General features: G+C 46.7%; 2 protein-coding genes across 3 annotated transcripts; both read right to left on the bottom strand.

Annotated features, from left to right (window-relative positions):
• Positions 1-2,031: 2,031 nt before the first annotated feature.
• Positions 2,032-11,296, bottom strand: SNX15 (sorting nexin 15). Of its 2 annotated transcripts, none has more exons than XM_081968562.1 (8): positions 11,114-11,296; positions 10,213-10,248; positions 8,178-8,298; positions 7,876-7,991; positions 6,574-6,766; positions 5,679-5,831; positions 4,516-4,791; positions 2,032-2,831 (listed from the first exon to the last, which is right to left on the bottom strand). In XM_081968562.1, exons 1-8 carry the CDS (start codon positions 11,210-11,212, stop codon positions 2,725-2,727), a joined length of 1,101 nt encoding a protein of 366 aa, XP_081824688.1. In that variant the 5' UTR covers positions 11,213-11,296; the 3' UTR covers positions 2,032-2,724. The 2 variants fall into 2 exon arrangements, with proteins under 2 accessions (XP_081824688.1, XP_081824689.1); XM_081968563.1 differs by having other exon boundaries at positions 4,516-4,761; positions 11,114-11,294.
• A 3,030-nt stretch (positions 11,297-14,326) lies between these two features.
• On the bottom strand, positions 14,327-20,692 carry ARL2 (ARF like GTPase 2). The gene is made up of 5 exons (XM_081968314.1): positions 20,535-20,692; positions 19,294-19,404; positions 18,448-18,610; positions 16,924-17,004; positions 14,327-14,850 (listed from the first exon to the last, which is right to left on the bottom strand). The coding sequence occupies exons 1-5, from the start codon at positions 20,597-20,599 to the stop codon at positions 14,716-14,718; spliced, it is 555 nt and encodes a 184-aa protein (XP_081824440.1). The 5' UTR covers positions 20,600-20,692; the 3' UTR covers positions 14,327-14,715.
• Between the last annotated feature and the right edge of the window lie 2 nt (positions 20,693-20,694).

Genomic DNA, 20,694 nt, shown 5'->3' with positions numbered 1-20,694 from the left:
TTGCCACCGTTGTTAAGTGAATCACTGCAGCTAAGTTAGTAACATGGTTGTTAAGAGAACCTGGCGTCCCCATTTGGTTTTGCTGGTCAGAAGGTCGCGAAAGGGGATCACGTCACCCCAGGAAATTGCAACTGTCATAAGTATGAGTCAGTGGCCAAGCATCTGAATTTGGATCACGTGACCACGGAGATACGGCAAGAGTCGTAAGTGTGAAAGTCATAGGCCACATTTTTCAGCGTCGTTATGATTTCTAATGGTCACTGAACAAATGATTGTAAACCGAGAAGTACCTTTATTTAATTTGCTATTGCTAACAACTGCGGCAAGAAAAGGCAGAAAATGAGGCGTAAAAACTCACTCAACAACTGCCTCACTTAGCAACAGAAAGGTTGAGCTCAAATGTGGGCCTAAGTTGAGGGCTATCTGTAACTGTATTTCTGAGAGTAATCATTAACTAATCATCAATTCAAATTTAAGAGAAATTTGGTCCCAATCACCATTGAATAGTAAGCTTTCTCTCCACAGCCGATCTTTTGATTTGAAATTCAAAGATTATCATTTTGAATCTCCACTTTTTTGTATTGTACTCTTCAAAGAGATGAAACAGCTTGGAATTAGGGCAGGGGGTGTCCCAACACATTTGGGGAAGGCAACAGAGTCGCTTTAAACCGTAAGACGGGTATCAAAGAAATTTGACAAATAAATCTATCTATAATATCTATCTATCTATAATCTAGCTATAATCTATCTATCTATCATATGTATGTATGTATGTATGTATGTATGTATGTGTATGTATGTATATGTGTGTATATATATATATGCATGCATGTATGTATGTATGTATGTATGCATGTATGTATTTATTTGTGTTACAACCCCTGGTATGCCTAAATATGGGAGGAAGATCACTACTCCCTCATTTCTGTCCTTCAGCTTATCACAGAAGACCATGCAGGCAGAAAACCATATTTTTATTTTTAATGTTGCCTTTTTTTATATTTGTGTTGTATTTGTACTGATAAATAAATAAAGGGAGACTAGTATAGATCTATTTCGAGCTAATTAGCTCTCATCAGCTAGCCATACCCTTACTGGGATTCGAACCTGGGCTGTATTATATCTTAGGCAGAAGTCTTAGCCACTAAGCCACAGGCTCGACTCCTTATCAGTTGAGCCAGGGAAATAGGTATGTATTTGTGTTACAACCCCTGGTATGCCGTATTTGATTAATTAGCTCGAAATAGATCTATACTAGTCTTCCTTTATTTATTTATCAGTACAAATATAACACAAATATAAAAAGACAACATTAAAAATAAAAATATGGTTTTCTGTCTGCATGGTCTTCTGTGATAAGCCGAAGGACAGAAAGAGGGAGTAGTGACCTTCCTCCCATATTTAGTCATACCAGGGGTTGTAACACAAATACATATATGTATGTATGTATGTATGTATGTATATATTGTGTCACAACCCCTGGTATGCCCAGATATGGGAGGGAACACGCTGCTTCCCTTTTCTGTCTTTCGGCTCACTCCAGGAGACCATCCAGGCAGAAAACCATATTTTTTAATGTTGCCTTTGTTAGCTGATAGCTATATATATATATATAAATAAAATTGGCTGTGTGTGTATGTATGTTCCAGCATAACTCTGGAACTCCTCTAGCAATTTCAACCAAACCTGGTACATAAATGACTTACCCTCTGGAAACAAATACTGTGGGGGTAAGACACCCCTAAAACCCCTCGGGGCGTGTATTCTGTTAAAATGCAGCCTGTTGTGCCTTAAAACGGCTTATAACGTACTGCTGTAAAAATGGCTTCTACTGTACAGCGCATTAATGGCGTCTCAGTACTCCACAAGGGAGCTGCCTTTGATAAGGGGGAAAATCCGACATTAGAAATTACGTTTGGTCTGCACATTTTCCCCCTATAAATAAATATCCGGGTAACGTCGGACTATCGCCTGGTAAATAAATAAATGTGATAAATGAATTGGAAGGCGTTCCAGTGAAAATATGCAGAATTATTTTTCTCCCTGGCCTCAAACATTTCAGACCTCTTTATTCTCTTGCCTTTCATTTTTGGAAAAGGGGGAAAAAAAGAAGAAGATATTTCTGCCCGGTGATCTCAAATATTCTTCTCTCTCTGGGATTGTGTCGCTTTGGACGTCCACAGCAATTACTGGACAATCGACAACAGAGGCAAGCTGGCTCAAGAAAGGAAGGCACTTCTTAAAGAGGACTTGCAGAAATAAAAACATGAAAGAATTCCTTCTTTAGGCTTTGCATTCACACAAACTGTTTGCTTCCAAGTTTTTTAACACGCAGGGAGTTGGGGAAAACCTCTGAAGTTGAATCAAGTGAAACGGGAATTTCCACATTCAGACAAAACGGCTGCGTAAACCGAAGCCCTTTCGACCAGCCTCGACATCCCCCCGCTTCCCCCCCCCCCCCAAAGGGAAGAGAAATTCCCAAAGTTATTTTTCGCCCGGGATTAACGTACCGAGCCCGGGATCGAGGGTGGAGGATTGAAAAGGACCCAAATACACAACGAAAGCCAAGAATTCAGCTGCAGGGGTGGGGGGGAAATGTACAAACTTGTTTTAGGTGGGAATTCCGAACCCATGACCAAAAATGGCCTCGGGAAAGTGGTCAGAAGCTGTAACCCTGTGGGCAGCGGGAAATAAATACAAGGCGACTCCTGGAGGAATTGGAAGTCACAGTTCCAGGTGCTTCAAATGTTGCTGGAAGATCTCTTCAGCTCTCTGAAGGTATTCGGCCGTCTTCTTCTTCACCGCTTCCCTGCGGGATGGATTGGGATCGCCTGCGAACGGGAAGACATTAGATCTCTTTTTGGACTCTGGAACCATCATTTAGCGACCCTATAATCCCTTGCGGGGTACAGTCTGGGCAATTGAATGGAGCTGAGTGTTTTACTGGCCGGATGCCTTTCATGTTGCCAGAGCGGAGTTTTGTTCAGCAGATATATTCTCATTGTGCCCAGAGAGAGAGAGAAATATCAGCCTCTACCCAGGATCAAACTCACAGCCTCCCGATTGTGAGGCGAAAGCGCCACCTCTCGGCCACCGCACCCCTCACTTGACCCTGGAATCTGGCCAGCAACCCCCCCTCCCCAAATGTTAAACAGCAGCTCAAAGCATTTAGCAGAATACAGGTAGTCCTCAACTTACAACCATAATCGAGTCCAAAATTTATCATGTTAATCGAGACATTTGTTAAGTGAATTTTGCCCCATTTAACAACCTTTCTTGCCTTGTTTTTTAAGCGAATCAACGCAATTGATGTTAGTAACCCAATTGTTAAGTGAATCAGGCTTCCCCACTAACTTTGTTTGTCAGAAGGTCGCAAAAGGGGGTCACGTGACCCCCGGGACACAGCGACCGTCATAAATGTGAGTCAGTTGTCGAGCATCCAAATGTAAATCACGTGACAACTGTGGGGATGCTACAACGGTCTTCCTATGTGTGGGAAACGGTGTTGTTATAACTTTGGATGGTCACTAAATGAACTGTTGTAAAACGAGGACTACCTATAACAGGTGACCAGGGGTTACAGCTTCTAAGAATTGCCTTCTCCTGGCCTAGAATCAATGGCCACATTCACACCACACACTCAAACCACACAAAGCTTAACATTTAACCTTGCACGACACAATAAACTTGGTTAAGTGTTGAGCTTAGATAATGGTTTCCCCCCCCCCCCCCTTAGATTTGCCTATTGCACCAACCCAGCCTGTTGGTTTGGTAGCCGTATTCGCACATCACGCACAAACCAGGATTGCTAAAAGACAGAGCATCCAAGGTACCTGGATTAGGCTTTGGTTCCAGCTGTGCTCAGCACTTATCCAGGGACCAAACTTCTCCCCAGTTGTTGTGACTTAGAGCAGACTCCTTGTCCCGATAAAACCCCTTTTATTTAAGTTAATTCCTCTCCAGCAAAGTCCCGGCAAACAATCTTTTAAGAGATTTCACAACTACAGACTTGGAGAGCTGCCAGGCCGATATCTTCCAAACTCCATGCCGTAGCAGCAATTCCTTGGCAAGAAGTCAGGAGCAGATCTTCACCCTAGTGAATTGAACTAATGGTCTCCTGCAAACTCCTCTCCCCTTTCGCTCCTCTTTATTCCCTATAGGAGGGGCAATTCACCGGCCACCTGTGGCTTTACTCCCGAGTCGACCCTTGTTCCTGTTGCCTTCTCCTGGCAGCTCTGCGCATGCGTACACTGGGAACAGGCTCCAGCTGTTCTTCTGCCTCACTGATGTCTGACTCTGAAGGCAGCTGATAACTGTCAGACGGCCCTGGCCCCCTCTCTGCTTCTGACACAGAGCCCTCCTCAGAGCCTTCCATAGACTCCAGGACTGGCCCAGGTTCCTCCCCAACCCTCCTCACTGTCCGAATCTGCTGCCAGATCCACTGGCGGGCCACAACACCAGTTTGGGAAAAATCCCAGAAGCTAAAGAGATGCCCCCTCCCCCAACCCAACCTACCTTGCAGACCCTGAAGGAGCAAGTCAACCCCGCTGCGGTAGCCGTCAAAGGCACCCTGATAGTCCTTGGAGGCTTCACACAGCACAGCTTGCCGGATCCTCTCCGTCGCTTGGGGCAGATACCTGCTGCCTTCTGCCTCGGGTTTCTGCGTCGTGTCCACGCTGAGAAGGACTTCTGGTTTGGTGATCTCCAAGGCCTCCAGGGAAGCCAGACCTTCTCCGTGGGAGAGACCGGTGGCAGTAGAAGCTGGATGAGAACGGATGGGAAGATGCTCAGCTGGTTTGAGAAGGAGATGATGGCCAGAAAATCAACAAAGAAGATAAATGGGAGGCTAAATTGTATGAGGAACGGTTGAGGGTACGTTTAGTCCAGGGGTCTCCAACCTTGGCGACTTTCAGACTTGTGGTTTTCAGCTCCCAGAATTCCCCAGCTAGGATGGGGAGTTGGAGTCCAATTCTGGGAATTGAAGTCCACAAGTCTTAAAGTTACTATTCTGACCTAGGCTTCCCCAGCAGCAGGAAGCTGAGTCCTCGTCCCGATAAAAACCTTTTATTTAATTGACAGTGACTTCCTCTCCAGCGAAGTCTTTCCTCTGCCATGGTCTTTCAAGAGAGTTCCCAATTACTGACCTTGATCAGGCGTGGAGAGTGGCCAGGCCGATATCTTTCAGATGCCTCAATACTTGGCAAGAATGCAGGAATGAATTCATTGTCTCCTGCAAACTCCACTCCCCTGTTGCTCCTCTTTTATTCCCTATGGGAGGGGCCATTCATCGTCCAACTGTGGCCTTACTCCCGAGTCGACCCCTGTTCCTTAGCTGTTCCCTTCGCCTGGCCACTCTGCGCATGCGCACACTGGGAACAGGCTCCAGCTGTTCTTCTGCCTCACTGATGTCCGACTCCGAAGGCAGCTGATAACTGGCCCCCTCTCTGCCTGCGACACAGAGCCCTCATCCGAGCCTTCCTCAGACTCCAGGACTGGCGCATGTTCCTCCCCAACCTCCTCAGTGTCCGAGTCTGCTGCCAGCTCTGCTAGCGGGCCACAACAAGGGGTTGGACTAGAAGACCTCTGAGGTCCCTTCCAGCCCTGGGATTCTATGTTTCATGGGGAGATTGCGCATGGAAAGAGGATGTGTTGTTAGTGGGTCTTCATCTCCTACCTACCTTCTTTGGAGAAGGGGTCAAAGAGGGCTAATTCTTGGACCGATAAGAGGCAGTGGGAAGGCGAGTCGTTCCTGGCTTCATCCTCCTCTTCCTCCCGGAAGGCAAAGAGGGCATCTAGGTCTCCCTCTTGATCCAGAGTGTCAGAGGCCTCCACTGTGATAGAAGCACCAGTCAGTAAACGCAGGAGCACAACTTCTAGTCAGCTCCCATCTGGGGTGGATTACGGAACCTGAAGATTAGGGTTCCAGCTGGTTGCAGGCATGCAATTCATCAGAGCAAAATGTTGGGAACTTTAAGATGGGTGGACTTCAACTCACAGGATGCCCCCAGAGAGGAGGGAAGGGGAAGGATGGAGAAAGTGAAAGAAGGCAGAAAAAAGGAAGGGGGAGGGAGAGAAGGAAGGAGAAAGAAAGAAGAAAGAAAGAAAGAAAGAAAGAAAGAAAGAAAGAAAGAAAGAAAGAAAGAAAGAAAGAAAAGGAATGAAGGGAGAGAGAAGGGAAGGAAGGAAGAAAGAAAAAGAAAAAGAATGAAAGGAGACAAGGAAGGAAGGAAGATAAAGAAGGAAGGCAGGAAAGAAAGAAAGAGAAGAAAGGAAGGGGAAGGAAAGGAGAAAGAAGGAGAAAGAAAGAAGGCAGAAAAAAGGGAAAAGGAACGAAGGGAGAGAGGAGGAAGGAAGGAAGATAAAGAAGGAAGGCAGGAAAGAAGGAAAGGGAAAGAAAGAAGGCAGAAAAAAGGGGAAAGGAACGAAGGGAGAGACGAGAGGAAGGAAGGAAAGGAGAAGGAAGGAGAAAGAATGAAAAGGAAGGAAGGGGGAGACGAGGGAGGGAGGGAGGAAGGAAGGAAATGCTATGTTCAACCTTTCTCATTTTGCCATCAAGAGCCTTAAAGGGGGTACCTTGGTTCTCCATTTGGGTCTCAGAGACGGCATCTTTGCTGGCCACCTCCGGCTTGGGGTCCAGCAGCCCATCATCCTGAACCAGCCCCAGTGCCTCCTCGCCCTGCTCGACTCCTGCCGCGGGCACCGGGATGAGAGGGAGGGGCAGCGAAGGCGACTCCCATTGCCTGGCACTGCTCTGCCCCTCTCCGCCCTGCAAGGACAAAGCAAGCGTCTGCTTTCACACAATCACACGAGACAACTTGTTTGTTTGTTTATTTGGGATTACAGCTAGTCCTCGACTTACAACAGTTCGCTTAGTAACGGTTGAAAGTTACAATGGCCCTGAAAAAAAGTGACTTTATGACCATCTTTCACACTTACGACCATGGCAGTCACGTGATTTGTATTCAGCTGTTTGACAACTGACTCAAAGTTATGACGGTCGTAGTGTCCCGGGGTCACGCGATCCCCTTTTGCGACTGACTGACAAGCAAAATCAACGAGGGAAGCTGGATTCACTTAACAACCGGGTTGTTGCTTAACGACAGCAGTGATTCACTTAAAGGATGTGGGCAAGAAAGGTCGCAAAACGGGACAAAACTCACTGAACAAATGTCTCGCTCAGCGTCATAAATTCTGGGCTTGATTGTGGCCGTAAGTAGAGGACTAACCTGTATTTATTTATTTACTAGCTGATAACCCGATGTTACCTGATATTTATTTATCCTAATCCTATATTAGACAGGAAAAGCCCAGATTTTGTTGAAAATGTCCAGGCCAATCGTAATTTCTAATGTTAGATATTCCCCCTTACCAGAGGGAGCCTCCTTGTGAAGTACTGTGAAGCCGTTACTATGGCAACTCCACTGCACTGTAGAGTAGAAGCCATTTTACGGCAGTACAGTAGAAGCCATTTTAAGGCACAACAGGCTGTACCATAACAGAACACACACTCCAAGAGGTGTTAGGGGTGTCTTACCCCCACAGTATTTGTTTCCAGAGAGTAAATCATCCGTGCACCAAGCTTGGTTGAGATTGTGCGAGGCGTTCCAGAGTTATGCTGCAACGGGCACACACACACTTTTATATAGATTGATTATGAAATTTATTTGCCGCCCATCTCGCATCCAGCAACTCTGGGTGGCTTTTATAGCATAAAAAGATTCAGGATTTAAGAACTGCGGTAAACTTTGTAACCCTGGCAAACCATGATTGCGCAAGTCATTCCCCCCCACCCCCCTCCTTCTCTACCCAATGCAGCTCTTGATCGCTGGGTTGCCACATGTCCAAAATAAACACAGAATAAATAAATGAAGATACCCGGAAGAATTCCTTCAGCTGGGGGCTGTTATTTAAGGCCGGGATGTGTACGGTGAAGCGCAGCATGTCTTCCGCTGCTTTCCTCCGTTCTTCAATGACCTCGGGGTCAAATCGGCCTGCGGAAGAATTGGGAGCAAGGTTTAAGAGATTCCTAATGGCTGGGGATTAGCAGCGTTGTAATCCCCGGGGAAGACAGCCAGGTTTTTTTTTGGGGGGGGAGAAGGGAACGGAACAGCTCCCCAAAATCTGGTGTTTTTTCCCTGGGCTGCAAAACTGGACGAGGGGTTGTTATGGGGACTCACCGAAGACCTGAGCCCGCGGGAAAGCGGGGAAGTCCTCCATGCGACGGAAGAGGTTGCGATGGGTGTACGCCAGGTCTGTGTGCAACTTCTTAAAGTCGCTGTATCTTTTCCAGACCACGATCTGCGAAGAGATTACGACAACAGAGAATTTGTGGCTCTACTAAGTTTTCTCCAAGCAGGGACATCTGAAGGGGTTCTGACCCAGGTCCCGCAACACGACCAACCCTCTGAAGTGAACTCAAAGATTCCTTTATGAGGCGCGACGGCAGCCCCGGCAAAAAGTTTCTCTTGCAGGCGAAGAAGTCCGTCCAGCAGGGAGATGAATCGTTGTCTGCCACATCTATCCATCTCCTCCCTCTGCCTTTGATCCCCAGGGGGCTTTGCTAGCAGCAGTGGCTCTTCCATCCCAAGGACCGGCCCATAGATTTCCACTGCTCTCCTCTCCTCTGCCTTCTGCGCATCCATGTATCAGGCACTGGACTCAGTGCCAGGGAAATAGGTATGTATTTGTGTTACAACCCCTGGTATGCCTAAATATGGGAGGAAGGTCACTACTCCCTCTTTCTGTCCTTCGGCTCATCACAGAAGACCATGCAGGCAGAAAACCATATTTTTATTTTTAATGTTGCCTTTTTATATTTGTGTTGTATTTGTACTGATACATACCTATTTCCCTGGCTCAACTGATAAGGAGGAGAGCCTGTGGCTTAGTGGCTAAGACTCCTGCCTAAGATATAATACAGCCCAGGTTCAAATCCCAGTAAGGGTATGGCTAGCTGATGAGAGCTAATTAGCTCGAAATAGATCTATACTAGTCTCCCTTTATTTATTTATCAGTACAAATACAACACAAATATAGAAAGGCAACATTAAAAATAAAAATATGGTTTTCTGCCTGCATGGTCTTCTGTGATGAGCCGAAGGACAGAAAGAGGGAGTAGTGACCTTCCTCCCATATTTAGGCATACCAGGGGTTGTAACACAAATACATACATACATACATACATACATACATACATACATACATACATACATATAAACATAGAAAAGGGAGGAACCCACTATTCGCTTCCTTAATGGCAGATAAACCCAGCAAATTAACTACTCAGTGTATTTACTCTGTGGCAATCTGCGCAGGAAGGATCTCCTATTAGGACAAAAACTGCTTTGTTCTTAGAACGCATGACTCTTCCTCACATTCAATCCCTTGATTTTTTGTTCCCTGTAAAATCTGCTTTTCTCTCTTTGGCTTCTTTACTTTTTAAAAACAGCATTTATTAAATTTTCTAACATTTAAAAGGCAAAGCACAAATTTACACTTATTACAGCTTTTCCATATCGGTAGCCATATCTTTCGTAACAATCTTATTTACAAAAAATTCTATCTCTATCTCACTATCCTAAGTTATATGCTTATTTGAAATACACTCTCTTGTACCTTAAGTTTTACATTTACTCTCAAGCCAGGAATAGCATCGATTCCAAATTTGATAGTACTCGGTTTCTTCCCTCTCCTTCATTTCCATAGAGAGTCCATCCATTTCTGCACATTTATAGATTTTTATAGATTGGACCTGGGGGAGTATCTGTTTGTTTCCAATTCTGTGCTAAAACGATTCTGCGTACAATATATAATATGCGTAGTATTATATATTGTAATTTTTTCTCCATTTTCCCATCAAAGATTCCCAGGAGGAAGAATTCCGGCCTCAACTCTATCCTCTTGTTCAGTTATCTCTTCGAGCCATTTTATTATCTTATATTTTCTAAAATTGGGGCAGGTCCACCACATGTGATAGAATGTTCCCTGCTTATGTTCCCTCTTTTTTTTTGCTTCTTTAATATGTCTCACAGCAGCAGAAATGTTGGGCTCGATTGTGGTTATAGGTTGAGGACTGCCTTTGTTGTGTAAACCAAGATTCATAGTCATATTAAGTCGAGGCAGGCGTGTGGCTCCACCAGCCCACCCCGCCTCACAGGACAGTGTAGTTGTGTGAAGGGGTTTCCCTTCCCTCAGCAGGCTGAGTCCACGTACCTCCTTGGTATCATCTGGATTGGCCTTTGAGACAAACTGGAAGGGGAAAAAAAGAGATAAACAGGACGACAAAAGTCATTCGGCGCCTTGCCAAGTTTTGCCCTCATTGATGGTTGAGGAATGCCAGGAACGGAAGACTCCAGGGAGGGGGGTGGTGGTGGCCCAGAGCAGGAGGCTGGCTCAAGGCAAGCTCTCTCCTGCATGACCAGATGCTCTCTGGGGGCCCCCAGCAATTGCAGCCTGGGGGGAGAGTTCTACCCGCCTGCCCAATCTCCTCCATTGGCAGCCCCATGGCACTGCCTGGCACCTGCACGACACACACACATTAGTTCAAAGCAAGCTCCCTTCCGCATGTCCAGATGCTCTCTGGGGGACCCAGCAATTGCAGCCTCGGGGCAGAGACCCTCCCATCTCGCCCAGACCCATTCACAGGCAGCCCCATGGCACCGCCTGGCACCTGCATTACATACACATTAGCTCAAAGTAAGGTCCCTCCTGCATGTCCAAATGCTCTCTGGGGGACCCAGCAATTGCAACCTGGGGGTAAAGATCCCCCCCCATCTCCCCCAGACTCAACCACTGGCAGCCCCATGGCACCGCCTGGCACCTGCATTACACGCGCGCGCGCCTCTGCCAAGGGGCAGGCTGGGGAGAGAGTGGAGTGGGTGGGAAAGCAGCCCCCAACCCCTTTTGCATAAAAGGGGAGAAATGCAGAAGGGAAAACCAACGCCTCCTCCTCCCTCCCCTCTGCCCCGGCTCTCTGCACATGCTCCTGAAACCATTCCCTCCTTTCCTTCTCTGGCTGCATTTGCACGGTTAGGGGCGGGGGGCCAACGCACCCACACCCGCCCTGCCTGGGGAGTTGGGCGGGGGGGGCTTCTCCTTGCAACCCCTTCCTCACTTTGGCGGTGACTTTGTACTCGGTGTAGCCCTTGGGATGGCTGCGGGGGTCGCTGACCGCGTAGGAGCGATGAAACTCCTCCTTCGCCCGGCGGGACATTTTCGGCGACGCGGCCCCTTTAAATCCGGGGCTGCGGCCAAGAGGAGGAAAGTCCGCGCGCCGCCGAAGGGAAAGGCTCCTGCAGGGCGCATGCGCATCCAGCCCTTCCCTTGCCTTCCTCCCCATTAATCCAAGGGAGCGTCTGCAAAGGACCAACCTGGGCGTTCGGCGTTTAGGGACCGTATTGGGGGAAAAAAGCACAGTTCGCTTACTGACCGTTCAAAGTTACGACCGCGGAAGCATCGGGGGGATCACGTGATTTGCACTCAACTGCTTGACCACTGACTCACAGTTACGATGGCCGCAGTGCCCCTTTTGCAAAATCAGCGAGGGAAGCCGGATTCACTTAATGACTAAGTTGAACGATGGCGGGGGTTTACTTAACAGATGTGGCACGGAAGGTCGCGAAGCGTGAATCTAACCATCCAACCAGCTTGACTGCAACAAGAATCTAAGATGATTTGTTTGTTTGCTCTTTGGGGTTGCGGTTCGCTTAGTGACTGCTCAAAGTTACAACGGCACTGGAAAAAAAGTGACTTACGACCATCTTTCACACTTTATGACCGTGGCAGCGTCCCACGGAGATGGGGAATGCTGGGAAGTTGGAACTTGGGGGGTGGATTTCGACTCCCAGAATTCCCCGGATTGTGAAGGGGGTGGGATGCGAATCTTGAAAATAAATAAATGAATAAATAAATGCAGGGAATCCTCGATTTACGGCTGCCCCTTGAACCCAAAATGCCTGTGGCTAAGCGAGGAAGTTGGTTACGTGAGCTTTGCCCCGTTTTACGACACTTTCTGGCCACCGTTGCTAAGTGAAGCACAGTTGTTGGATCAGTTAACACGGTTGTTAAGTGAATCTGGCTTCCCCACTGGCTGCAAAAAGGGGATCGCGTAACCATGGGTCGCGGCAGCCGTCATAAATATGAGTCGGTTGCCAAGCATCCAACTTTTGATCATATGATCACATGGTGGCGAGGCTGCAGCAGTCATAAGTGTGAAAAATGGCCCTATGTCGAGGACTATCTGTATGCCAAAGCCACTGTGGAAGAGGTTGGGTCACCCCCTGCAGGCTGGGGAATTCTGGGAGTTGAAGTCCATCCATCTTGAAGTTGAGAAACATCGATCTAAAGATAGCCAAGCTGGAAAAAGCTGACTTATTCCAACTTGCACCCAAATCTCTTTTATTAAGGACTAATAACACGGGTTTGGCCTAGATATTTATTTATAGGGGGGAAATGTCCAGACCAAACGTAATTTCTAATGTTGTCTTTGTCCCCCTTACCAGAAGGAGCCCCCCTTGTGGAGTACTGTGAAGCCGTTACCATGGCAACTCCACTGCATGTATAATAGAAGCCATTTTACAGCAGTACGGTAGAAGCCATTTTAAGGCACAACAGGCTGTATCTTAACAGAACACACACATCGAGGGATGTTAGGGGTTTCTTACCACCCACAATATTTTTCTCCAGAGAGTAAGTCATCTGTGTACCAAGTTTGGTTGAAATTGCCCCAGGCATTCCAGAGTTACGCAGAGGTGTGTGTGTGTGAGAGAGAGAGAGAGAGAATGAATGAAAAAGACAGAAGATGGGGGAAGAACTTTTGAAATTGAAAATATGTTTTCCTGCTTCTGGGATTGAGTAAGCGGATTTGTTGCCCTCTGCAAAAATAGGATTATGGGTTATTCCAATGTTCTTAAGAACTTGGGGACGGGGACAGTTATGCAACATGGGAAAAGATTATTTTTTACAGCCATAAATAAAGCAAATAATGAAACCCACATTCCGATTCAAATAAAAATAAATAAACAGAGGCTGGATGATGTGGATGGAATTCTGAAGCTGTTCCCAGCAATTTTTCTGATATAACAATAACAACAACAATAATAATAATATCATCATTATCTGCAATGGAGAACAGCATAAAAACAACAGAAACGAAGGCAGAATATAAGGAAAAACAGCTGGATGACAGATTAAATAGATGGAAAACCAAAGCTTTGCATGGACAGCACTTGAAAAACATTGAAGGAAAATGTGAGGACAACTTGACATGGACATGGTCTTAAGATGGGAACTATTAAGAAAGAAAAGGAAGGTTTAATACTGGCTGCTCAAGAACAAGTACTACAACCCTCTGGAACGACCCCCCCCCCCCCCCCGATATTAGAACTACTGTTGATCTCCGCTCCTTCCGTAAGAAACTCAAGACCCACTTGTTCAAATTAGCTGGCCTGGCCCAATTGTAATCAAAAGCAAAATATAGTATAATTGAATCCTGACCTTCCTGGATGGCATTTTAAATTTTTAAATTTTGGGGTTTTAAATTGGTTTTTAATTGGTACTATTTTAATTATCGTAAAATAGTTTAGTTTTGTACGGACTGTGTGTTAAGTTGGTTTGTCTGGTTTTGTGTGTTGCTTTGTTATTCTTTTTGTATATTGTCTGTACACTGCCCCGAGTCCCTTCGGGGAGAGGGGGCGGTTTATAAATTAAATAAATAAATAAATAAATAAAATAATGCCATGAAAGCAAAGACACAAAAATCCACCAACAATCCAAACTGCCGACTTTGCAACGACAAAGTTGAAACTGTTTCACATTTAATATGTGAATGCAGCAAAATCGCACAAACTGATTACAAAGCCAGACACGAGCGAGTTGCTAAATTATGTAAATCATTATGTAAAAAATATGATTTACCCGTATCCAGAAAGTCATGGGAACATAAAGTGGAAAAAGTTATCGAAAATGAGAAGGCGAAGATCTTGTGGGACTTCCGAATACAAACGGATCGTCATTTGGAGAACAACATGCCAGAGATCACGGTTGTATAGGGCCAAAGTGTAAGTTTATTGATATCGCTGTTCCTGGAGATGCCAGAGTCGAAGAAAAAGAACTAGAAAAAAATCACGAAATATCACGACCTGGCCATCGAAACTACGTGGCTATGGATGAAACTTGTAAGAAATAACCAGGTTTTTAGGAGCAAGAACCGAATTCCCTCCCAACCCGGATGTGGGAACGCAGCCCAACCTGGTTTAGCCCGTCCAAACTTCGAACCCAGAACCGCAAACCGATCCCAGCCACACACAAGCGGACTCCAAAAACGACTCTCTTTAAAACAGACACAGCTTTATTAGTCTGCTCTTAACACAATCCCGTGCGGAGAAGGGGAGATAACAAAAGACCCCTGGATTCCGCCCCCTCCCCAGCCACAGGATTGATGCCACAGGCCACACTGAATTTGGGTGCAAACACTGATTTGGGCGTTGTTTCAGGTGGACACAGATGGGCCTTTAAGCAGCGGCCAAAATACAGACTTTAAATTGATGTTTTAGCTGCTGGAAGATAGGTGGACTTCAGTTCCCAGAATTCCCCCAGCCAGCCATGTTGGCTGTGGAATTCTGGGAGTTGAAGTCCATCCATGCTGGCTGGGGAATTCTGGGAGTTGAAGTCTACCCATCTTCCAAGGTTGAAAAAAAATAACACTGTTAGATCCTCTCAATCCGCAGTGAATATCCGGGTTGAGATGTCGTCCAACAGCCAATCGATGCCCGCCAGTAGATTTTCCCCGGTGTAAGCACTGCAACCTCGGATGCACCAATGATGGGTCTGGATGCTGTCGAGGTCCAGGGCCTGGGGAGGAAGGGAAGGGAAAAATGAAAAAAAACATCCCCGTTCTATGCATCCTCTGAATGTTGTGGCCTGTTGGTCCCTCCAGCAGCCAAATTGGAGGCGGCGGTGTGGGAGTCAGTGCCAGCACCAAGGCAACCTGAGAGCTCTGAGGGGGAAGCGGGAATGGAGCTGCCAGAGAGAGAGAGACAGAGGCAGAGTCTTGTTTGTTTGTTTTTGCAAGCTGTCAGGAGCAGGATTTGAATCGGAGGGACATTTGAATTGAAAGAAAAGCAGAGGCTGCAGACCGAATTGTGCAAAAGTGGAAACCGATTGGCACCCTCAGCCTGGGCACAATTTTATATGCACAAGAACTTCACGTATGAAGCTGTTTGCTGAATTTGGAAGGATAATTTAGAAGCAAATGCTTCTTTCATCCCACTTAAGAATTGCTACCAGAAATATTTCTATTATTATTATTATTATTATTATTATTATTATTATTATTATTAATAATAATAATAATAATAATAATAATAATAATAATAATAATAATAATAATAATAATAATAATAATAATAATAATAATAATAATAATTTATTTCTTAGCCGCACCCTCTCCCGAAGGACTCGGGGCGGCGTACAATAAAACACATAAGGGATAATTACAGGGAATTATGAGGGAAAAAAATTAGATACTTAATACTACATGTAATAACTGCAGCAAGAATCATATACGCACAAAATTGGAAAAAGAAAAATACACCAACAGAAGAAAATGTGATTTTAAAAAAGGATTAGAATGCGCTGAAATGGACAGACTTACAAAAGAAAGCATAGAATTTATGGTACAAATGGCTAGAGGAAAGATGGAAAGAATATGAAAGCATTGAAGGGAAAAAAGATGAAGAAATGAGAAAACAATCAAAAAACCACATAATTAATAAGGGAAAAATGTAAGATATATTGCATATAAAAGAGTAGAGAATAATAGTTATAAGAGGAATATATGTATATAGAATGATATAAGATATAGAGAAATAAACACATTGAAAGAGTAATATGTATAGAACAAATATGTATAAATTATCATATGACTAGATGAAAAATGTGTAAAAATAGATAGACAGATAGACAGAGACAGACAGATATATAGATAGAGATAGATAAATAAAGGTATACATGTATGGATAAAAAGAGTATAATGGAGGCTTACCAATGTGGATATCTTGCAAAGATGATATTTGTGTTTTAAAAAATGGAAAAAAATGTTTAATAAAAACATCTTTTTTAAAAAATGCTACTGGGGGAGAAAATGCAGAATTTCTCCATTGTGTTCTTTCTCCGGTTTTAAAACAGTCATGCTAAGTTTTCGCTGCTGTCTTTTTCAATTTGGAATCTTCAAAGGTGGGCTTTGGGCACTTTGAGATGGGTAGACTTCAACTCCCAGAATTCCCCAGCTAGCATGAGGAGTTAAAGTCCACAAGTCTTAAAAGTTGCCAACTTTGGAGACCCCCCCTGATTTAAAATATAGTTGCTCTGACTGGTCCCCAGGGCCAAGTGAGGTTAGACTTGGTTAGCACTTGGTTAGGAGACCATCCTAGGATCCTAGGAATGTATGTTAGACCGGGGGATGGGAAACTATTCCAGAAACAGAGAAGAGTGGCCTGCTTCGGTCTTGTTGTCCAAGAAAATGGCCTCGATGAGAAGTTCTGTGGTGTCCAGGAGTCCACTTGGATTTCAGAAGATGCACAGAAGATGTATGGGCTTCAACTCCCAGAGATTCCTAGCCAGGGTGGGAGTTGAATTCTGGGAGTTGAAGTTCACAGATCTTCAAGTTGTCAAGTTTGAGAAACAAGGATGGATGGAGGGATGAAGGGAGGGATGGAGAGAGTGAGTTAGATCAGTGCTTCTCAACATGCTGACTGGAGAAATTCTGAGAGTTGAAGTCCACTCATTTCAAAATGCCCAAGTTTGAGAAAGACTGTTTGAGAGATGCCAGCCAGGCGCCCAACGCTGGTGGTTGACCTTGCAGCGAGAAGGAGGGGCAAACCAATTTAATAAATAGATGCAGAAATAAAATGCCATGGTCCTTACCTTCTGGATGGCACTGGGACTCAACGCACCTGGCAGGTCCTGCTTATTGGCAAAGATGAGAAGCGTGGCACCGGCCAAACGCTGTAAAGAGAGAAAAACCAACAAATTAACCCAATCTTCTCACTCAACCTAACGGCTTTCCGAAGCTAAACAAGGGGCAGCCAATTTTGGGAATTGCAGTCCAAAGAAATGGGATCTGGGGTGAGGCAGATGAGAACGGATGAAGCATTGTCCGGGGGAGCGTGGTCACTTTAAGATGGGCGGACTTCAACTCCCAGAATTCCCCAGCTGGCACAGAAGGCGGAGCACTTCCCCGCTTTGCTGGGTTGGGCCACAATAAAGCCGCAGCCCAATCCCTTATAGCAGGGATGTCCAAACTTGGGAACTTTTTAGACTTTTAAGAATGGCTGGCTGGGGAATTCTGGGAGTTGAAGTCCACAAGTCTTAAAGTTCCCAAGTTTGGACACCCCTGCCTTATAGGTTTCCTCGAGGGGGTCTCAGCAGATGCTCAGCTATGCTGGAGTTAGTTAGGACTGGATGGGAGACCACAAAGAAATCACCGGGTTGGGGGGGGGTGGAGATTACATTGCCAAAAATATTATTATTTTTTATATATATATCTGTATCCCGCCTTTATTCTTTTTACAAATAACTCAAGGTGGCTAACATACCCAATGCATCTTCCTCCTCCTATTTTCCCCACAACAACAATCCTGTGAGGTGGGCTGGGCTGAGGGAGGGATTGGCCAAAAGGCACCCAGATGGCTTTCGTGCCTAAGACGGGACTAGAACTCCCGGTCTCCTGGTGATTGGCCCAAAGTCACCCAACCGGCTTTCATGTCTAAGGCAGGACTAGAACTCACCATCTCCTGGTGATTGGCCCAAAGTCACCCAGCCGGCTTTCTGTCTAAGACAGGACTAGAACTCCCAGTCTCCTGGTGATTGGCCCTGGTCTCCTGGTGCCAAAAGACACCGAGTTGGCTTTATCGAGGTGGGACTAGAACTCCCAGCCTCCTGGTGATAGGCCCAAAGTCACCCAGATGGCTTTCATGCCTAAGGCAGGACTAGAATTCCCAATCTCTTGATGATTGGCCAAGATCACCCAGCTGGCTTTCATGTCTAAGGTGGGACTAGAACTCACTGTCTCCTGGTGATTGGCCCAAAGTCACCCTGTTGGCTTTTACGATTAAGGCAGGACTAGAACTCCCAGGCTCACACTATCTAGCCTGATGCCTTCACAAGATAAAACTGGTTTTAAATTTAAATTACTCATTTATATCTATGAAGCGACTAGGAGTCGAGGAATTCTGGGAGTTGAAGTCCACATCTCTTAAAAGTTCCCACGGTTGAGAAATACCGCTCCAGATGTTTTGCCACAGAATCCCCAGAATTCTCTGCCCGGACCAAGGAATTCTGGGAGTGGACGTCTCCAAGGTGCTGGAAGTCTTGCAATGGCCCCCTCCCATTCCAGAGGAAGCCGTCCCTTCCTTCACCCCCTCGGCCGCCCCCGACGAGGTCGCCCACCTCCTCCACCAGGAGGGTCTCCAACTCCTTCTTGCAGTCCTCCATCCGCTGGTGGTCAGCGCTGTCCACCACCCAAATGAGCCCATCGGTGCTCTCAAAATAATTGCGCCAGTAGGAGCGCAGGGACTTCTGTCCCCCCACGTCCCAGATGTTCAGCTTGAACCTGTGGGGGAGAGAGTGTGTGTCATGAGTCTGACTCTGAGATGGAAGACGGACAGCTGACAAGAGAGCGGGCGAGGGGCTCCGCTGGCCGTGGAGGAGACTGGGGAAGGCTGGGCAGAGCAGAGAAGAGGTAGAACAAGGGAGAGGGGGTTCAGAGGAAGACCAAGGCCCATCCCCTCCTCATTCTAGGGCACGAAGGGGAGAACAACGGTGGTTGCATGGCTTACCAGGAAAGAAAGAGTCCTGATTCCCTTCATAAGGCACACCTGGGGAATGGACTTTAAAGGAGAGGTTTGTCAGGAACAAACACTAAATTCACCTAGTGTAGAGTGCATTCCTGGCATTCCTCCAGACTGCTTGGAGTATTTATGGCCTTCTGTGTGCTTATCTTGTCCCTGCTGGAATGATTCTTCCTATCTGCCCTGCTGGAGTGATTGATTGATTGATTGATTGATTGCAGTCATTCTGCTTACAGCGTTTGGACTTCAGGTTTGTGGCCGGAGAGTGAGAGGAATGTTGGGAGCACATTTGGTGCCAATAAAGGGACTCATACCAGTTCTCTGGCTGTGTTGCCTTGGTGCCATGCCCCGGGTCATCACAGAGAGAGAGAGAGAGGCGCCAAAGGCGGAGGTGGGAGAGCCAGGCCAAAGGGGAAGGGAGGAGGAGAGGGTGCAGAATCCTCACCCGCGATGCTCCAAGGTCTTGATGTTGAAGCCCAGCGTGGGCGAGATGGTGTCAATCTCGTCCCCATTGAACTTCTTCAGGATGGTGGTTTTGCCAGCGTTGTCCAGACCCCTCAGGGCAGGGCAAGTCAAGGGCAACAAGCCAGCGGGGTTTCAAAGCCGGAGAGCATTAGAGAGACGTGCCAAGCGGCTGGCAAAGGAAAACTGCAGAGCAGGGAAAGGCATGTCTCCCTAACAGATTAAGAGAGTTGAAAGGGACCCTGGAGGTCATCTAGTCCAGCCCCTTTGCTCAAGCAGGAGATCCTTACAGAATAACAGAGTAGGAAGGGACCTTGGAGGTCATCTAGTCCAGCCCCTTTGCACAAGCAGGAGATCCTTACAGAATAACAGAGTTGAAAGAGAACCTGGAGGTCATCTAGTCCAGCCCCTCTGCTCAAGCATGAGACCCTTACAGAATAACAGAGTAGGAAGGGACCTTGGAGGTCATCTAGTCCAGCCCATTTGCTCAAGCAGGAGATCCTTACAGAATAACAGAGTTGAAAGAGACCCTGGAGGTCATCTAGTCCAGCCCCTCTGCTCAAGCATGAGACCCTTACAGAATAACAGAGTAGGAAGGGACCTTGGAGGTCTTCTAGTCCAGCCCCTTTGCTCAAGCAGGAGATCCTTACAGAATAACAGAGTTGAAAGAGACCCTGGAGGTCATCTAGCCCAGCCCCTCTGCTCAAGCATGAGACCCTTACAGAATAACACAGTCGAAAGGGAACTTGGAGGTGATCTAGTCCAGCCCCTTTGCTCAAGCAGGAGACCCTTACAGAATAACAGAATTGGAAGGGACCTTGGAGGTCATCTAGTCCAACCCCTACGCCAAAGCAGGAGATCCTACACCGTTTATTAACAGATTAAGGTTAATAGAGTTGGAACGGACCCTCCCTACACCATTTGTGTCAAACGGCAGTCCAGTCTCTTCTGGAAAGCTTCCCCACCCCTCTCCAAGCAATTCTGCGTCCCTAAAGCTGAAGGACGAGCGTTCCTGGGAGATGGAGCCCAAAGCCCTCTGCCCATGCACAAGGGCACTCTTGCCCAGGCAAGGGGAGGGATGGAAACGCTGCCTGGGGGGAAGGGAGCCCAACCCCAAAGCAGCTCCTCTTTCCTGGGATGCAAAGTCGGGGGTCCTCCCAACCCACCAGCCCCCCCCAATCCCGGTTCCCCCCATTGCTTTTTTTTTCCCTCGCGGAAGGATACAGCATCAGCAGTCGCAGCTCCCGCTCCTTTTGCCGCATCTTCTTCAAGATGCTCAGCAGCCCCATCGCCCGCGCGGAAGCTCTGCCCGCGCTCCGCCCACCGCCGGGACGCCGCGCGCGGCTCCGCCCCCTCGGAACGCCGCCTCCGCCAATCAGAAAGG

Source organism: Natrix helvetica (genome assembly GCF_964273705.1).
Source record: "Natrix helvetica genome assembly, chromosome: 16".
NCBI lineage: Eukaryota > Metazoa > Chordata > Lepidosauria > Squamata > Natricidae > Natrix > Natrix helvetica.
Note: the sequence above shows the minus strand (reverse complement) of the source record. Positions and strands in the feature narration are given on the sequence as shown.

What these genes read in the sequence shown, in the direction of transcription:
- SNX15 (XM_081968562.1), bottom strand. Translation starts at nt 11,212, where the DNA reads ATGTCCCGCCGGGCGAAGGAGGAGTTTCATCGCTCCTACGCGGTCAGC. An exon ending in CCCGCGGGCTCAGGTCTTCG is followed by an intron (nt 7,992 to 8,177) that starts GTGAGTCCCCAT and finishes ATTCTTCCGCAG; the next exon opens with GCCGATTTGACCCCGAGGTC. An exon ending in TGACCCCTTCTCCAAAGAAG is followed by an intron (nt 4,792 to 5,678) that starts GTAGGTAGGAGA and finishes TTCTCAAACCAG; the next exon opens with CTGAGCATCTTCCCATCCGT.
- ARL2 (XM_081968314.1), bottom strand. Translation starts at nt 20,599, where the DNA reads ATGGGGCTGCTGAGCATCTTGAAGAAGATGCGGCAAAAGGAGCGGGAG. An exon ending in AGACCCTCCTGGTGGAGGAG is followed by an intron (nt 17,005 to 18,447) that starts GTGGGCGACCTC and finishes CTCTCTTTACAG; the next exon opens with CGTTTGGCCGGTGCCACGCT. An exon ending in GTCCCAGTGCCATCCAGAAG is followed by an intron (nt 14,851 to 16,923) that starts GTAAGGACCATG and finishes CTTCCTCCCCAG; the next exon opens with GCCCTGGACCTCGACAGCAT.